General features: G+C 33.3%; 1 protein-coding gene across 1 annotated transcript; it reads left to right on the top strand.

The window, feature by feature from the left end:
* The first annotated feature begins 1,493 nt into the window (after positions 1-1,493).
* LOC126831483 (ubiquitin-conjugating enzyme E2 E1) lies at positions 1,494-19,363 on the top strand. Its single transcript, XM_050562006.2, has 5 exons — positions 1,494-1,745; positions 2,173-2,397; positions 2,852-2,902; positions 15,753-15,885; positions 16,755-19,363. Exons 2-5 carry the CDS (start codon positions 2,234-2,236, stop codon positions 17,016-17,018), a joined length of 612 nt encoding a protein of 203 aa, XP_050417963.1. The 5' UTR covers positions 1,494-1,745; positions 2,173-2,233; the 3' UTR covers positions 17,019-19,363.
* The last annotated feature ends 815 nt before the right edge of the window (positions 19,364-20,178 follow it).

Below are 20,178 nucleotides of genomic sequence, written 5' to 3'. Positions count from 1 at the left end.
TTTAATGATTTAATTTAAAAATGGAAAAGTGTGTCTCGAATGACTAGCATTATGGTTACGGTAATAAACAATCAATGCACACATGTTGTCAAAACTACAAACAGTGATAGCTTGGCTTATAATAAAGTAATTTGAATGAAATTTTCAATATATCCACTTTGCATTATCTTTTTTTGAACTATTATAACAAGAAAAGTAAGGGTTTTTTTATCTTACATAATGCATCTTTAAAGTATAATAAAGTTTCATGAAGAATAGACTTGGTTTGTACGAGAAATTCGTATTACTGAATGCAATTAATTGGTGAAAGCGACGAATCTTCGTGTAGTTTCATTACATCCATACGTTGACTATGTTCAATAATGCATATTATGGTCTACTTGATTAGACAAGCAACTTGATTGGTCAAGACTTTTAGAACACAACAACTTTAATTCAAATTCAGTGAAGAAACATGTGTAATTTCCCTATACCTTGACTAAGTTCAATGATGGGCATTTTCCTCTTTGGTTAAGTAGAATTAAGATACTATAGAATGATAATACATGATCTATATAGTTTCGTTAAATCAACAGGCCCGTAACTAGAGGGGCGCAGGGGGGGGGGGACTTTGCCCCCCCCCCTGCTGCAAAAAAAATTTCAACCATAAAAAAATAGATATACATTGTCCGTCAATATTACAGCACCCCCGAGAACACTTCCCGCCCCCCTCGTTGTTCTGAGCTAGTTACGGCCCTGTAAATCAATAGGCTACCTTTGACTAAGTTTGATGATGGTCATTTTCTACTAGGGTTAAACAGGGTGGTTGCTTTATAAAAAGATTTGTAAGTCATGTAAGTGTGACCTAATCACTCAACTTGGTATATACATAATGCATATATACTTGGTATCTACACCCACCCCACTCCCACCCAAAATTATATATATAAATAAATAAATACACTGATACACACCGTGCACCGTCCTGTGGAATATATCGTTTAAACTGGTACTTTAATGTACTTTTAAAGTATTGCGTTTAATCCTGTTTATTGAATCAGTATTGTTTATTCTTTGTTCATTCTTTTAATCGTAATCATGGTCATCTTAATTGTGTAGGCTTCTTCGGTGTACATAAATCAAACTGTATCTTATATTTCGATATTGGATTCGAATTGGTGGTGGATTAGTCTTGTCTACCTTTTACACAAATGTAGGCTACACTCGGTAATCTCTGGATACAAATCGGACGGCCGCAGTCTGTGTGTCTATATCGTCGATGTATATTTATAATGTATCAGTAAATTTATTGTTTTTAATATGTATATCAAAGATTATGTATTGTGTATGTGTGCCCTGTCCCTTTCAACGTGTCATTAATTATAACAAATGCAATAATTCACGTCTCAGCATCAAATACCGCTGATACTTTTGCCTCCCTTTTAATCTCTTCATATCCTGCAAAGAAAAGAAATGAACTGAGGTGAAATATTAATTCCCACGGACACAGAATATATTTTATCGGGAGCTCTTTAGAGAGTTTAAGGCTATTGTTGTATTAAATTAAAAGACAAAAATCGCGATGGACGCGGATTTTAGTGAATATTCCTTGTAGAAATTAATGCTGTTACCCGGGGAGGAGATTGGAACAGCGTAAGCTTTGACTGCAGTAAAATTGCTTGTGTTTCGCGTATTGACTCAATAATCATTGCTCGGATTTAAACAATATACTCAGAATTGCTACATATTACCATCATACAGAGCAGGTAAAAATTCACTACTTCTATCCTATCCTAATTAAAAGTGTGTGTAATTCGTAAAAAGGGAGAGTTAAGCGTGGTCAGTTCGTATTTCCTTTGTTAGAAAAATATCGCTCAGGCCTCTCTCCTCCGCTTGCCTCGTATAACCCGAGAAATACATTTGCCAAGTACTTTGATAGCGGTAATATAACCGATTTCTTTGTCACTGAAGTGCCTTGGCTATTAATTTGACGGTCTTTTTAATTAGAGGAATTCATTAAACGTCAATAGATCAGGTCTATAAGAGAGAGGCCGAAGCAATTATTATACACTCGATGTTTGAAAATCATCCGGTGAAGCAAAATATCTCGGTAAGATATCCTTACAAGTCGATATAAACCAACCAGTTTATGTAAATTTTACGAGTGTTTTTTTCGTTGTGTATATTTTACAGATTGACGTTTCTCTGTGTGTGGTTACTTTATTGAAAGTAACCATTATTTGTGGTTCTGGTAATGTCGACAGAGAATGGAAGCACCCGAGGCAAAGGACGAAGAGTAAGAGCTACAGAGGATGGTCCGTCAAATAGCCGCGCTTCAAATAACACAAATACGACGATAACCCCGTTAAAATCCCCATCAATTAAAACCTCTAAAGCCATGTCCACGAGTCTCAAAAGGTAAGACGATTTCGGCTAATTATTTCTGATGAAAAATTCGATAATAGAATGCATACAGAAGTCAACCATCCCTGCATTTATTCACGTACCAGTACTCAGTGTATAGTGTTTATACAAAGCAAACCATTGATATAGTACATCCATTGGGTTATAATGTGTACGTCTGCCTAATTTGCATATAAGCTTTGAAATGGTCGTATATAATGACTATATGTCAGATCTGGAAAATAAAGACATGTGTGGATAGATCTCAACACAAGCTTTCAAAAAAGGTGCAGTTTGTTGGGGTTTCGATTGTAATATTTGTGGAATTTGGAAGGTAACATATATCTATGCAGGGGGTCATAGTGTAATAGCGCCATATTGACTACACGGTAATATAAATGTTAGTACTTGTTATACCCTACTTTTGGCTACGAATTATGAACTGTGTCACATTGTTTTAAAATTCCAGAATTCAGAAAGAGTTGGCAGATATAACCCTGGACCCACCTCCAAATTGCAGGTTAGTTTTTGTTTGTTTCTTTCTTTTTAAGAAATGTATTATACATTAAGAAAATATAAATTATAAAAAAGCAGATGTCAGTTTAATTGTTGTCATTAATAAGGATAGAAATTTGTATGCTGTGATTTAAGTTAGTTATGTAATTGACAAATACAACAACATTATTCACATATTAGTCACTATGGTTATCAAAAATTAATAAAAAAAAAAATCCCCTCATAATTATCAATTTGATCAATGCTTGTGAATAAAGGATATTAATCATCTGTTTTCAAATTAATTAAATCCCACAACAAAATCTAATTGATAAATTAATCATCACAGCTTTACAAATTAATAGTTACCTAACATATGGAAAAATCTGGGAGGGCAGCAATATTATTATTAGCATCAATTGAAATAACTAACAAACTAACCACATCAAATTATAATCTAATAGCCCGTTCAGACGCTTATTTTTAAACCAGTTCATAATCGCTGGGGTTTTTAAGACAGCATCGTGTTGCGTTCACACGTACTATAAGCCAAACCAGTTTAACTATTCTGACCTCTTCGGTCGGAGGTTAGAGTTAATTGCGCATGGGTAGCTTCATATTCTTTATTCGGTTCTCGCACGCTTTAGATAACATTGGCACAGTCTGACCCCAATATTTTCACAGGAATGTAACTTACTGCGTACTGCGCATGCTCAAAGCAAGCTGGAGCTGGGGTTTTTAAGCCAACCCGTTCAGGCGGCTAAGATGAACCAGTTTGAAATAAAAAGCCTTCTCGAAGACAGGTCGCGAGCTGGGGTTTTTAAACTGGTTTATTTGCCCCACATGTGCGTTCAGACGCTTAAGTTAAACTGGTTTAACGATCCCCAGGGTTTTTAAACCAGTTCAACTTAAGCGTCTGAACGGGCTATTTGATTATGGTTGATCATCCATCTATACTTTATCATAGCAGGAGAAAATAGTTTATAGTTGGGAAAAAATGACTAGGGTAGCAACATTATTACTGGCTTTATTTGAAATGTTGGCAAACTAATCATTGCTAACATTGCGCATGTGAGCATAGAAAAAAAAAATCATACATTAGTTTCAAAATGACAAGTTTTGTATTGATGAGACATTAAACTCTCATTTCATTAGGCTGCTAACAGATTTGACAGAATAACTTCAAAATATGAAATAAAAATGTGCAAAGTGTTGATACTGGACTTAAAGCAGCATTAGGTAAGATTAGATAAAGAGCTGCCAGTTTGCACTACATGTATAATAGTTAAAAAAATAGATAATGAAAAGAGAATATGCTGAAAATTCCAGACAAATTCCATCACCTTGAGCCTAGATATCAGCGATACAATTATAGCCTAGCCTCGTTTGTCATTACTACCATTGCTACGATAATAAACAAAGTCTTGATTATACATTTTTACGGTAACCGTGTCGACAACAAAACGTATGAAAATCTTCTTATATCGCAGCCATCCGATGGCACCGAGAGTTAATTATGGTCTTAGTTAAATAATGCCTAATTTATAAATTAAATAATATTTTAGGCCTAAAGAAAGACATGCTATAGGCAAATTTAGCTCTTGCATAATGCCTGTTTAAGTGAAACATTCCTCAAATCTGTTAGGGTTCAATTGATGGTACATGTAACTTCAACTTTTCCTGAGCCGTTACTTATTGTTTGGCTGATCAAGCTTAAAATCTTTATGTCTATACAGTTCATCATGATTCTATTCTAAAGGAACTTCTAAATTTGCTACGATTGTAGACAACCATACTGCACGAACATTGCAGACCTTTGAAAAAATACTTTATTATTTTACAATATGATGTTTTATAACAGATTAATCTTCTCATAGATATCATGATAGTCATCTGAGCAAATCATCTTTTGCTGTTCAGACACTGATTCTAACTTATAAAAAGCTTTTGACCATATCTTACTAGTTCTACCACTGGAAGAGACCCCCCCACCCCCCAAGGATTTTATTTACAAATTTACAATGGTGTTGTAGACCAGATGTTAAACGGCCAGTCTCGATTATATTTTGGAGAATAAAACTGCTTGATTTTGTGTTAAAAGCCCTTAAAATCTTCTACCATAGGGCCGAGCAAACTAACTCAATATACGTGATATGTTTTCAAACACCATAAACCTGCCAGTCTTCATCTGGAAATGGAGACCGGTGTCCCAAGCTGTAGAATACAGTGTCTGGATAAAACCAGGCTTTTATTTTATAAAAATAATATGTAGGTGAAATTTACCTTTCGTTATCAAGTACAGCACGTGGGTCATGCACTGTTAGACCTCCAAAGGAATGGCAAAAGATTAGCTGGTCATCCAATGAAAAAACTGACCAAAAATTTTAAAAGGGTTACGTGTCCGGATAAGTGGTTTTGACGTTCACGTTCAAAGAACTCAATATTTTAAGCTAAATTTTTGAGATAGGTAAATACACCATTCCTCTATATTTTGGAGCTTAAATTTCATACGTACACGTTCTTTCATTTCTGAGTCTGTTAAAATTGGGATGGTCCCTTTAATTTCAACTTTTCCTTTCATTTGATATAAAGATCACCTGGATTATCAAGCCTAAAGTGTTTCTTTTTGTCAAGACCATGAATCTTTATTCTATTCCATAAGGAAAGAGGGAGAAATGGAGTTGAGTCGCCACACAATCCAGGTCCAGAGTTCACAAAGCATTCTCAGACTAATGTTAAGAATTTACTCATCTTTCAATCACTGTTTATGAGAAATATCTTTGATCCAGAAACACAAACATTTTTCACGTAGTTTCTTATTGTTGTATTTGATACATTAAAACAACAAAAGTTTTATAAAGGGCTATATTTTAGTTAAAATATAAAGGCAAACAAATTTGAGTAAATTCTTAACTAAGTCTGAGAATGTTTTGTGAAACTGGGGCCAGGTCATTTGTTTGGAACTAATGTATACAGATTATCTTTATTTCATTAATCTGAATAACCCAAATGAAGCGAAGATGTTAGACAGGTGACCCTACTCTTTGTCATGTACAGACATGGTATAGAACTCATGACATGCATAAATATTAAGCCCATGATCTGTAAACATTAGGGTGGGGGGTGGATGGCTGAATGGTTAGCATGTGCGCGCTGGTTTTGAATCCCCGGTTGTACGTGACAAGAAGTAGGGTCGCCTGTCCAACCTTGTGGGTTTTCTCCGGATCCTCCGGTTTCCTCCCACTGCTAAAGAACCATATGTTAGTCCCGAAATGTCCTAGTTTGTGTCGAGTGGATGTTAAACCCCATTTCTCACTTTCTCTCTCTGTAAACATTAGATCACTTGGCCACCTAATCCCCCCACCCTTTAAGGAGCTCTTGATCTTACCACTCTACAACTATTACCTTAAAAAATGAAAAAAATGCCTTTATTTACCAGGTTGTTTTATCCAAGATAAACCTGTGACATATTGAATTGTCATAAGTTATAATTATTGTCCAGAGGTTGCACAGAGTATTTATATTAGATAATTACCATGCACTATCTATCAGACAATCAAAATGTAGGACTCTTGAAGAACCAAAATTTCACTAAGCTTTTTCACTGTAATACATTGAAGCAAACTAATGATGGTAGGCTGAAATAAAAAAATGTAGGTTAGATAAAAAAAAAGTGAGGCAGATGTGACAAGTGTGAAGTCTTGACTGGGCTTGAAAAATCTCAGTTCGAAATCAGATGTCAATTAGTTCAGTTTTTGTTTTTTTATGTTCTACCACATTGACATCAGACATATTTTCTTTGAAGACAGTGTTCAGATCCTGTTATCTTTTTAACTACTGTTAATCAAATTGTCTGTATTTGTATAGAGGGAATTTTAGTACCCAGGTGTATAGGGTGGGATATGATCTCTGATATGATCTCAGTTATACTATGACTGGTTAATATACATAGAACTGTGTCTGGTTGAACATGTGATAGAAAGTAGGTTAGATTTCAGTGTAGTGAAAAAATCAATGAGATGTCAAATTTGTTATTTAATTTAAACTAGATCGGTTGAATCCTGAAGGATCTTCTCTTCCTTTGCTGGGATTTGAACCCTGGGAACATCTGGTGATCAACCCAGTACCATAACTTTTTGACTACCGCACAAGGGCGGATTGGGCCTCTTTTACTGCCCACGAAGCCTGGAAAAATTTTGAAAAATGAACCTCAAATATGCGATTTGGTGGCATATCTGATTATAATGGGAGGCCATTTCCCGCAATTTGAGACCATTCCCGACATCCCAATTCTGTAATTTCATCTCTGAAAATAACGAGTTAATAAAAATGTCAAGGAATGTTTAACACCAGCCTCAGAAAATCGTCTCGCACTCATATTCAGCCAGCAGACCAGCTATCATCAAATTTTGCTGAGGCCTTAAAATTGAATTTTTTGGGGGAGTTACGAACCATTGGCAGACATTTCTGGCGTATCCCCACAAACAGGGTGCAGATGACTTAATAATTAGTAACTTTGCAGGCGACAGTGTCGGGTGAATCCCACCCGGCCCAGAAAGTCTATTATACCAGCCCATTCCAGACTCCAGTGATGGAATGGCGACCCGTTAAAGCCACCGGCCACATACAACATGATCATCATCGCTCCATGGCTGGTTCCCCTCCCCCCATATAATGTTCAGCAGAAAAGGTTTTTTTGGCGAATTGGACAAAATTATTGTTTTCATTTTTTGTCCGGCCGGCCCTTCGGGCAATGGCCGATGGCCCAATCCACCCCTGCTACCACAGCTCCATCCATGCCACAAACTCTAAGATTCTTTTTCTGAACAATTTGCAGACAATAAGAGAAGTGGAATATTCTCTTGGCAGTAAAGATTCTTGGTGTACATGTACATACAACAATAAGTATTTCATATGCACATGTACAGCTATAGCAATTCTTTATGTACAATAATAACAATTTCCTTTGGGCTCCTAACCCAAATGTCCAGAGTTTTAATACCCACATGGAACGAGAAAAGTCTTGGGAATTTATCAAGCACAGTTACAATATAACCATCGTAATGAAGATTACTGTATGATACAAGTAAAGAGTCATTTCAATTCATTACGTAATTATAGCCGACCTTAGTTGTATATGAATAGAATGCAACTTATATATATATATGTATATTATTATCTATCATGAGTTGATAAGACATATACATTATAACCTTATTATATCATCTTTTATCTGTAGTTGTCATCTTTATACATAGTCCAAGCCATGTTACCATAACTCTATTATATATATATATATATACCTACAGTTTGTACTATCCACTAATACCTGACATTGCACAGTTCCTGACTAATCATTTTGTCTACTAACTTAAATGCTAATTCTGTCAGTGTTAACACAAATATTAAACTAAATCTATTTGTTTGGGTTAAATTCAGTGTGAATATAGCCTTAATATTACTTTATTTAGATTTATGTACCTTTGAGTATAATTACTAATCTATTTGACCCACAAGGCTTTATAAGATCACTTTTCTTGTGTGGGTATATTATTGTATCCCCCGTCCATCTCTCAGTCTATCTGTTAGTCTTTCTCATTCGATCCACAATTCTGGTAATCACTATGCAGGCTAGAACTTTTGAAATATTTGCTGGAATTGTTCAGTTAGTCGTAAGGGAACCTAGTAGAAATATAAAGTTTTGAAATGTTAAAATTTGTAAAATAAGCTTCATTTGGAGCACCAGCAAAGGTAACAAAAAAGGGGTTTAACTCCTTATTTTTCTGTATTAACCAAGGTAACGAAAATAGACCAACTCCATGCAGTTGTACTACAGCCTACTTTTCTTTTTATTTCCAACATTCAGGGGATCTTAAACATGCTGCATGTTATGCACAGGACCTCAGGTTTTGGTTCCAGCTTGTAGATGATCACCACTAATAATATTTTGTGGCTATGATTTTTCCTGTTAATTTAATACTTTTTCCAATCAATGATTGAATAATTGGCATCTTTACTGTCAAGGAATACAATACGTCTTTGAATCGAGTCAGAACAAAGTCATGGCCTATTTTCATATCCATTATCCAGTTCCAAAAAGTATACATATATTTTGCACCTTTTTTTAAACCTTTTTTGTAAAAAAATGCCAATCCTGTACTCCACCTTTTTAAGTAGTTTATAATGTATACTTTTGTGATTCATTAGATTTTACTGTAAGATAAGTCTTATATATGTACCTGTAGTAACACTGACCTTGATAAATTGACCTATAACCCCTATTTATCACTGGGGACCACTCCTGCATGACATCGTATAAAGACCATTGAATAGTTATAAATCTGTCAGTTTTTAAATATAACAGAGATAAATAATATATGAACTTTATAAATATCAATATACATGTTAAATGTTCTCTTAAAGATCACAGAATCGCCAGTCAATATTTATATCTGGATTTATTGTTCTAATTATTCTCGAAGTATAGTCTAAAGATTGGCTATACAGTATACACTGATTGTCATTTTCTAGACAATTAAATCAAAAATTTGTCTTGCTCGAGAAGTTGCTATGTTCTTTGTCTTGACTGCCATTACAGGATTTTCAGGCAACCTTAGACTTATAGCCAATTCCAGCTGTGTAAAAGTGTTTTATGCAGATCAAACAGTGTGGTTTCCGCCATTTACTTTCTTAAATTTTCATTCAAATAATGTCATGGTTGTAAACAAAAATATTGGAGAGATGGAAGTCCTAATATATTAAAAAAAAAGCTAAATAAATGTACAAAAATGTAATGAAATTTTTAAGTTTTTGATATCTTATATGTTTATATGCCCATATGGAAATGTGGTTGTATATTGTTGTCTGTCTGTCATCCACAATTTATTGTGAATACTCTTACAGTCTACAATAATCATTTGATTGTTCTGTCAGTGTTTCTGATTATTACAGAAAGGCATTTAATTTTCTAAGTCTTTTACTAGATTTCACGAAAATGGTTATTTATAAAGGTATTTTCCCTTCAATAATAAGAATTATTAAGATTTCTTGTAGCACATAGCCGGTCATGACTAGTATGATACAATGTTTAGGAAATATCCCTTTTTTTATACGCCCATTTGGAAATGTGGTTGTATATTGCTGTTGCCTCCATCCGTCCGTCCTTTGATCTGTCGTCCACAATTTGTTGTGAACTCTCTACAGACTACTTAATTATTATATGATCTTTTTGGAATTTATCAATGTTTACATTAGTAAGACGGAGAATCCCATTTAATTTCAACAATTTCCATTAATTAATTCTAGAGTTACATGTATGGTCCTTGTTTCACTTTGTAGGACCTTGTGTATACTCTAAATCTGTATTAAATTTATATGCATTATTTAGGTTTGTAAAACGAACGAAGAAGCCTGTTGAATTTCAGCAATTTCCGTTAATTACTTCTAGAGTTATGGTCCTTGTTTTACTGTGTTGAACCTTGTGGACACTCTATTGAGAGAGAGAAATGGGGTTTAACAACAACTCGACACAAACTAGGTCATTTCGGGACTAACATGGTTTAATTTTATTTCAATAATTCGCTTGCGCGTAGGGGTCTTTAGCAGTGGGAGGAAACCGGAGGACCCGGAGAAAACCCATGAGGTTGGACAGGCGACCCTACTCCTTGACAGACTTTATGATATAGCGCGCATGCTAACCATTCAGCCATGTTGAACTTTGTGAACGCTCTTTCAACAAAAGTTGTCATTCGATCTGTATTACATGTAGATTTATATTCATGACTTAGATTAGTAAAATGAAGAATCCTATTGAATTTCAGTTATGACCCTTGTTTCACTTCGTTGAACCTTATGAACGATCTATAAACAAAAGTTGTCATCCGATGTGTATTAAATTCATATGTTTACATGTAGATAAGTGAGATTTCACATTGTGAATACCCAAACGACAAAAGTTATCATCCAATCTGTATAAAGTTGATATCAATGTCTTGTAATTGCTCCCATTACATATACAAAAGAATAAATATGTGACAACCCTTGCTGACTGCCCGGATGATTTAGCTGCTGTGGGTCTATGTTTTGTTGCCTGGTAACCTATCTTTTCTTGAGTTGCTTCTGTTATTGTTAGTTTGTATTATATTTTGAGTCAAGTCTGTATTACTACAGGCCCGGGATTATACAGCGCACTGGTTCTTACGTTTAGACCCCAGATCCATTCACTTGATCTGATATTTGTGTTGTTTGTGATGTCTGTACACAATAACTCTCATGTAATTGAACTAGAATTTTCACACTTGGTGTACATGTAGGTGTTTATTAGGTGAATGCCTTGACGTAATTCGAAGATGAGAATTTTCTGCTTAGGGTAAGCAGAGATAAACAATTGGTTGATGCTTTGGGACACGATAACTATAGTTCTAATTAAGTGAGAGTGATGACACTAGGTGTATAGTTTTATCTCATCAATACCTTGACTAAGTTCGATAATGAACATTTTCTGCTGAGGGTAAGCAGAGCGATAAGCAATTTCATTGGTTGAGACTTTGGAACACAGTAACTCTCCTAATTGAGGTAGAATGTTCAAACTTGGTGCAGGCGTTCATTAGGTAAATGCCTTCATGGAGTTCAATGATGAAAATTGTCTGCTTACGGTAAGCAGAGATAAACAATCTGATTTGTTGATGCTTTGGGTCACGATAACTTTGGTTATAATTAAGTGAGAGCGATAAAACTCTGAGTATAGATTCATTATATCATTACCTTGACTAAGTTCGATGATGAGAATTTTCTGGTTAGACTAAGGAGCGATAAGTAATTTGATTGGTCAAGACTTTGGAACATAACATCTCTGCTTTCAGTTATTAAGCAGAGCTAAGCAATTTCATTGATCGATGCTTTGGGACAAGATAACTTTGATTATATCTTATAGAGAGTGATGAAACTTAGTGTATAGTTGATAATCAGTTTGATTGCCCGATACTTTTGAAAAAAAAATATGTGCAATTAATTAATATGTTTCATCTATTATTTCGGGATTTCAGCGGGAACATAGCCTCACTTTTGGCTTGTTTAAAGTAGTAAAACGTAGAGGCCTATCACATTTCAATTATTTCCATTACTTCTGAAGTTATGACCCTTGTTTCACTTTGCAAAACTTTGTGAACACTCACATGACAAAAGTTATTATCATCCCATCTGTATGAAATTTATATGGATTATTTAAATTGGTAAAATGGAAAAGTCTTTCATATTTCAATAATTTCAATTAATTAGTTATAAGTGTTTTTGCCTGTGTTTCACATTGTAGAACCATGTAAGTGCTCAATTAACAAAAGTTATTGTCTGATATGTATTAAAATGATACCAGTGTCTATAAAAGAATAACAATGCAACATCCCTAGTCAACTGTTGGACGATTTAGCTGCTGTGGGCGTATGTTTCGTTGTCTGGCAACCTGTCTATTCTTTACATCCATTACTGTCTTTATTAATATGACCCACCATCATTATTCTCCATGACCTCTCAAGTAAGAGTGATATACATACTAGCATACTTGTATATTAAAAAATCCATCATACATGTAGATGTGACGTCGACATGACAATATAAAAATTGTTTACAATGTACAAAATAGCTTTGGGCTTCTAAAACCCAAGTCCAAACTATTACTCCATTTAATCATGGGTCACAGTTTCAATCCTGGTGTGGGTCCCAAAAAACTTTTAAGAATTTTACAAGCCCTGTTCTACCTAGTCAAGGCTAGAGTATGACAAGGAATATGGGAATAAAAACCATGAACATTATGACCAGTTAAACATGCATTATGCAAGAGCAAAATCTGCTTATTACAAGTCTTTGTTTAGGCCTGAAATGTTACCTAAATTATCAATTAGACATTAAACATACATTATGCAAGAGCAAAATCTGATTATTGCAAGTCTTAATTTAGGCTTCAGATGTTATAGAAATTATAAATTAGATCTTTATTTAAACAACAAGCCCAAAATCAACTCTGTAGACCCACGGATGGCTCGGCTACAGCTCGGATTTAAATAGGATTTCACTTATCAATTAATTCAAATATGGCGCATCCTGATGAGAATACGTCAGTTAGATCGAGGCTAAATGATAGAGTGTACTTAGCGAGGCCGCTGTAGAGCGTTTCCACATGCCATTGAAAACTTTACTTGATAATCGAGATATGTAGGTGGAGTTAACGCCTGTCAATCAAACGATCAGCCACGGTGAAGGCACATTTCACTACCATTTCTAGTCAAATATTACAACAATGATAACTATGTTCAGAATAAAATAATTTGACTGAAATTTTCAAAATATTCTTCTTTCATCATCTACTTTTGAACTGTTATAGCAAGAATGGCCAATTCTCTGTAAAAATCTCCCATAATGTATCTTTAATTAACTTATCCAGACTATAATAAACTCTCGATGTCAAGGCTAGCCTTCGATGTTGGCTGGATTAGATTCATATATGCCGCTAACGGCCGTTGATAATTAAATCAAAAAAAAGTGGATAATCGAGACTATGCTGTTTATATTAATGATTTTAGTAATGATGACCAAGACTATGCAAAACTTTCATCCGCTTCTTTCTCGGCTCATAGTGGATCAATTTGACTGAAATTTTCAGCAAATTACCTTAACACTATCTAGTTTTTAACTATTATAGCGAGAACTGCCATCTCTTTATCTTATCTCCCATAATGTATCTTTAATCAAGCTGGAATATATATTGGGGATTTTTGGTAGAATCATTCTCTGCATGAACTCGGGAACACCTAATATCACACTTTTCATTTTCTATGTGATAGAGCAGAAAATATGTAATTTACATTTGTAGAGATATATATACAGTTGCAATGCAACCCAATAAATATGTTATTAAACCAGACACATCCAAACTGAAGAAAAAAAAATCTAAATAAGCTTATTTTCAGGTATTTCTCTTTAAATGTGGTTTTGCAAAAAACATAGCCCTCCCCCATCCCCCATAGGCCGTCCATATTTTTAAATATCGTTTAAAAACTTTGTCCCCAATCTACCCTTTTTGGAAATCCCGTATATGCGCTTGGTATTGGGGAATGTAAATCAATGTTCAGATAGTTTATATTATGTTGACTATTAGTATAGTTATGTCATCTATCCTGTATTGATCTAATGATTAGCCTTCAGTTATTCAGTGTAACATCGATCATAATAGTACAGCACTCTTGTAACCTTTGACTCATGATGTATATTATAGACTCTTTAATTAGTGCATTATGTTGAAGGAAAAACCATGGCATAAACCCAGGTACTGGTGAACAACATCTTTAGTCATATTCTAATTAAAATTATATCGTACCTTGCCTTGGTTTTAATAATATTGTCCATCCACAATTGCGTCTGAACACAATAGAATCTGTATTTTTCATCCTATTTTAATGGAAGTAACTATTAAAAAAGAGTTACATGATGATGATCAGCAACTTCAAAGAGTGCTTAACAATCAATTTGGAATGGCTAGACCTAGTGCTCATGCAGTGAACATCCTGGTTACTTCAGCTAGTGTAGGCTATAGTGTTTAAAAATATTGGTAGATAGTTTCTATATTTGTTCTATTGGGATTAACCAAAATTATAAATACTGCTGGTGTGTTTACGTGAAGGTGCATTAGTTTAAGTTTCTTATAGTATTCTTGATAAAACAGATGGTAATGATATGAATGACAACTGTATTGATAATGTTCTCTTATCTTATGCCAGACTTATAAAACCTAAATACCAAACCTTGTCAGGCTTCATCAGTATGAACACAACATATACACAGTCTATTGTTAATAATTACAACTTGAGGGTTTGACGCCACTGATCGTGGTGTGCATTTATGAACCAGGGACTTTTCTGGACAATTGTGACATCACAATACATGTAATTCAAAGATGACGCCGATGACAGCACAAATTGAGGGTTCCTTGTTGATAGTATGGTCATTCTTGTTTGGACAGTATCTAATAGTAAGTGCAGGGGGACTGCACCACACATAATTTACACAAAAATATATATACGGGCAAGACATTTTACGCAGAAATCACAAACAAACGCTGTACAGTCGCGGGCCAGGCTATAATGCACTCAAATTGGTATTTAACATTTAATTAAGAAAACAAAACTGAAATACATGTACATGTATCAATGGTAGATAATCTTATTGCTGGGGTTCAAACATGTACATGTATCAATGGTAGATAATCTTATTGCTGGGGTCCAAACATGTACTTGTATCAATGGTAGATAGTCTTATTACTGGGGTTCAAACAGATTAAAAAGAGGTCCATTAAACATTTCAACAATACTTATACATATAGGTGGCACTGGCTTTTTTTTTTTATCATCTGCAGAAGTTGATGAATATTGCCCCATTTTTGTAAGTACTGTATGGAATTGAAGCATTTTTGGACTGATATTCCTATTAGTTAGAGATTCAACTTTGACAATATTGTAGTTTGCAAGAGGTTCGAAATCACTCAATTGATGATCTGTGGCTTTCCCGTTTAAAATCTGGAAAATTAGTAGACAAACGTAGACATTTTTAGGCTGTATTATTTCTAGCCAATCTATGGTAAAAACAAAACTGACTCACAGACTTTCTAGAAAAATGATATTTTATGTATACAATGATAGTGTTTTTGATTCAGCCATAGGAATAATGTATGAATTTAATTTTTTCCAAGTCTGAATAGTTTTATGGACAATTTGGATTAAGTGTATCTAGTGGATGTTTTTCTAATGGGTGACTGTGGACACATCAGGTCTGATGTGTTAGTCTTACTTTGTTGAGATTTTAAATTCCATTTCATTTCTATATTTCAGTGCAGGACCAAAAGGTGACAATATGTATGAATGGGCATCAACCATATTAGGACCACATGGCTCTGTTTATGAGGGTGGTGTGTTTTTTCTGGACATCCATTTTTCTCATGAATATCCATTTAAACCCCCAAAGGTATAAATTATATTACTTTATGTCTGTTATAGTCTTATGTTTCAATATGTGTTGATGTGAACAAGAGCAGTATATATTAATATGACTTTGTCCAAACCCTTTATATTTAGTTGTATTGAAGGTTAGATACAACAAAATGCTATTTTAATGTATACAGATGTAATACATTTTGGCAGATATTATATATAATCCATACAACTAACTTTAAAGCAAGTTGGAGTGTGTATAATACTTTTGTCAGACATTATAGTAATGACTGAACAAATGCAGTATGAATGACATCCAACTAAACCACTGCAGTGTTCTTACAAAATGTCATTTATTTTTATGAATCTAACATATTTGGCATTTATGGTAATCCATACAACTAGACCTTGATTGTTTTTTTAAAATAATACTTTTTTGAGACTGTCTGGATAACAATGAATGTCATCATAGATTTATATTTATTTTGTGTTTAGAATTACATGTATTAAAATGCTATCATCTTGTGAAGACCTGACTTTATCTGACTAGTTCTGTAATATGTAGTACTGTGTGTGATTAGTTGAGGCCAAATCTAAAGACCAATTAAAATCATTGATACTGAAAATTCTGCATAATATTCTAATTATGTATAGTAAACAAAAAACCTCCTTTGATTGACAAGGAAAACAAATGCCTGGAACATTTAATTGACTGTAAATGGTATTTCTATGCCAACAAAACATGTCCAGATTACAAATTTCCTTCAGCTAGTTTTTTGTCAGATTAGAATGAAGTGTGAAAAAAAAAACCCATCCAATCTACTTTTGATTAAATAATATCAAGCATACTTGATTTTTTGAGTGATCCAAAAGAATACAATTATTTATGTTGTTGCCTTTCAGGTTAGTTTTAAGACCCGAATCTATCACTGTAATATAAATAGTCAGGGTGCTATATGTTTGGACATTCTAAAAGAAAATTGGAGCCCAGCGTTGACCATCTCTAAAGTGTTGTTATCCATATGTTCTCTTCTTACTGACTGTAATCCCGCAGATCCTTTAGTCGGTAGCATCGCTACACAGTACACACAGAATCGGATAGAACACGATCGTCAGGCCAGACAGTGGACACAAAGATATGCTACTGGCTTCCCAGTGCCTGATTAAACCAGCCATCATTTTCTTGGCAGAAAGGTCAAGGTCATTGGATTACTACATAGTTGTGTTGTTGGAGAAAAATCCAGACATTTTGTCCTGGAAACTCAAAGTGACTGGAATATCTTTTCTGAAGTGACTCTATACAGTAAGAATTTCTTACAATTTTGAGACAGTTTTCAGTTATATTTGAATCTTCAGAATTATGTATGTAGGCCTAACTACAATTTTTGTTTTGAACTTGAAAACTATTGATGGAAGAATTAAATGTATAAATAATGTATAAATGTTTTTGTTATGTAAATCTTAAACAGTAAGTTTATTATGTTGAAATTGAAATCAATGGCATATAAGTATTTTTGGAATGGAGTAATATTATTTTTAATTCACTTTAATGCTTTCAAAATGTTAAACCTATGGAAAATATTTTTTACTGCACATTGTCTTCAGAAGAAGACTCTGATGTGTTTAAAATAAATGTGAATATAGGCTAATGATATAGTGCCTATTACAGAAATGGACCAAATTTTCCTATTATTTAAAAATTGGAAAGTCCATAGAATTAGACAAACTTCCAAACTCAATATTTAGCAGTTCATGTTTTATAGAAAACTATCCTAAAGGTGCATTATGTGAGAACTAAATCTGCCTTATGCAGGTCTTTCTTTTGGCTTTGAATGTTATATCAATTATTATTTAGACATTAATTAACATGACAAGCCTATAATCAACTCTCTAGTTCATCGGATGGCCAATCAAGGCTAAGCTTCAGCTGTCAAGTACCGTTGCTAAGATAATACACAATCTATGTTATATCTTCAACAGTCATAACTTCTCTTATAATAACTTGATTTGAATGAAATTTTCAATATATTCATTTTTCATTATCTACTTTTTAACCATTAAAGCAAGAACATCAAGCTCCTTTTCTAAATTTTACATAATGCATCTTTAATTAAATTGATTTTGACTTTGCCTGATGGAATTTATGAAATTATGGCAAATTTGAATTCGCAAAAAAAAATGTGTAAAATATGAAATGATGAATGAGATGAATTTATTCATGCTTAATTTATGTCATTTATATATATATATATATATATATAATAAAATGACTCGTATAAATTTGCTTATGTTATTTAGCCAGTCCAACTTACATCTTTTATTTAGATGTATGTAATTAAACAGTTGGATATTCATTATTTGACAGGTTGCAAAAGTCAAGATCAGACTTTTTTTTTTCATTTTTCTTTTTTCATTTTCATTCTTTTTGATGATTGAATGTACCTTTTGAAAAATATATATGGATCATTTGTACGTATTATACATCAATGAATTATAATCTCAGTTGATTTATTACTAGACAAGAATTATTATAGGCAGAAACTGATAGACCAAATTGTTCCAAGATCAGGGTAATAATTAGTTATGATCAGTGAATGTAAGAATTGTTGAGGGACACGTTTCGAAATCACTCATTAATCAAACATTTATTGTTGAACTTGAACGTAACTTATGTACACTTCACGAAACAGGGCCCTTATGATTTATTTTTAAAATATGCAAGAAAACAATTTGCACCGCATCCATCCAGTAGGTAAGTAAATGTACAGTAATCTAGTAGTCTGATACAGCAATCAATAGCTATCCAAACAAATATCAGAGTTAATATTTTAATGGAAATACTTAATAGAATAGTGTGAGGTAAAATATTTGTAGCCCTAACAAATTTGTTGGCAGAATATTTATTTTACTTTTTTTATTATGAGAGTAAAGAACACTTTGTAGTGTGTTATGTGTTTTAGGAGAGGATGAATTCAAATCTTCAAGCACCAATATATATGAGAATCTTAAAAGCCTGTTGCTTGTGTATCATTTATGTGTCATATTAAACTTAATCTTTCTTTTTGACATGATGCCATGTAGTATTTGTAGAAATATTTATATATTTTGTGATAGGCTTCCATGTAAATGTATAGCAGAGTCTTTATTAGTCCATATCAGGGCTCTCACTTCAAAGTCAAACATTTTTGCTTGTATTATTTTATTTTATCAAATTGACCCAAATAATTAAAAGTGGTTTTTCAACTGATTATTATTAAGCATTTATTGTGAGTTTGTAAACAGATAATAAATGCAATTCACTGAAATAGTGATGGCTAGTTTTATTGGATAGGACATGACCAGCAAAATTCATTGATATGAGAGCCCTGGTGCCAATAAACGGTTGTTAATTGTACATGTATAATATAAAAATGATTGAATGTGCGTTTATTTTTTTTTCTCTTCTTTGGCGTTATGATACAAATTTCATGATGTAAAAAAAAAATTAAAAATAAAAATGTAATAAAAAGAAAGAGTTTTTCATTAATACTGACATTTGCTATGTAATGATGCATTTATAGACCACCTGGAATTCAAGAATGTTTCGCTTTGCTGACTGGGGTAACTATAAAGTTTTGAACAAGACACACAAATATATATATATCTGTATTTAAATGAAAAAAATGAACATATTAACATACAAGCATCGAGAAATTCAACATATGGAAACATTAACCAGTTACCTGACTCAGTTCATTAAACTCATATTGTTTGCCTTTTAATGATTAAATTAAATTGTAATTAGAAAACTTCTGTTTTAAATGACAAATCTAGAATTGCTCGAGTAGAGTACTTAATCACTTGAATATATATAACCAGCAATAGCAAGTAAAAGTCAGGTATACAAAAAAAGTCAAAAATGTTATAAGATATCTGTACAACCCTCAAAACTTATTTTTATCAGAAAGTGTTAAATTTATAGTGCCCATAGGATATAATTATGGACTCAAACTGCTTTATAAATCTACAATCAATGAATAATTATTTATCTTCAACCAGAGATTCTGACATTGATTTCTTGAGCATGCATTACATACATGTTGCCTGTAATGAAAGTGCTTGTTCATTCATCATATTCCCAGTGTACAATAAATGGTGGCTACCTTAAAATTTGTTCATGTAGGAGGCATCTCATAATTTATGTTTTTGGCAAGAACTATATTTTTAACAGTGGTTTCCAGTCAAAGGTTATGTATTTAGGACCACAACTGTCAAGGAAAAACATCTCTAAATATTTATGTAACTTGGCAATTTTCGCAAATTTCAATTACAATTTGCACATTATTAA

The sequence above is a fragment of the Patella vulgata genome, chromosome 9 (assembly GCF_932274485.2).
Source record: "Patella vulgata chromosome 9, xgPatVulg1.2, whole genome shotgun sequence".
NCBI lineage: Eukaryota > Metazoa > Mollusca > Gastropoda > Patellidae > Patella > Patella vulgata.
Note: the sequence above shows the minus strand (reverse complement) of the source record. Positions and strands in the feature narration are given on the sequence as shown.

Coding starts and splice junctions, on each gene's coding strand:
- LOC126831483 (XM_050562006.2), top strand. CDS start 2,234: ATGTCGACAGAGAATGGAAGCACCCGAGGCAAAGGACGAAGAGTAAGA. Junction 2,903..15,752: donor GACCCACCTCCAAATTGCAG/GTTAGTTTTTGT, acceptor TCTATATTTCAG/TGCAGGACCAAAAGGTGACA. Junction 15,886..16,754: donor ATCCATTTAAACCCCCAAAG/GTATAAATTATA, acceptor GTTGCCTTTCAG/GTTAGTTTTAAGACCCGAAT.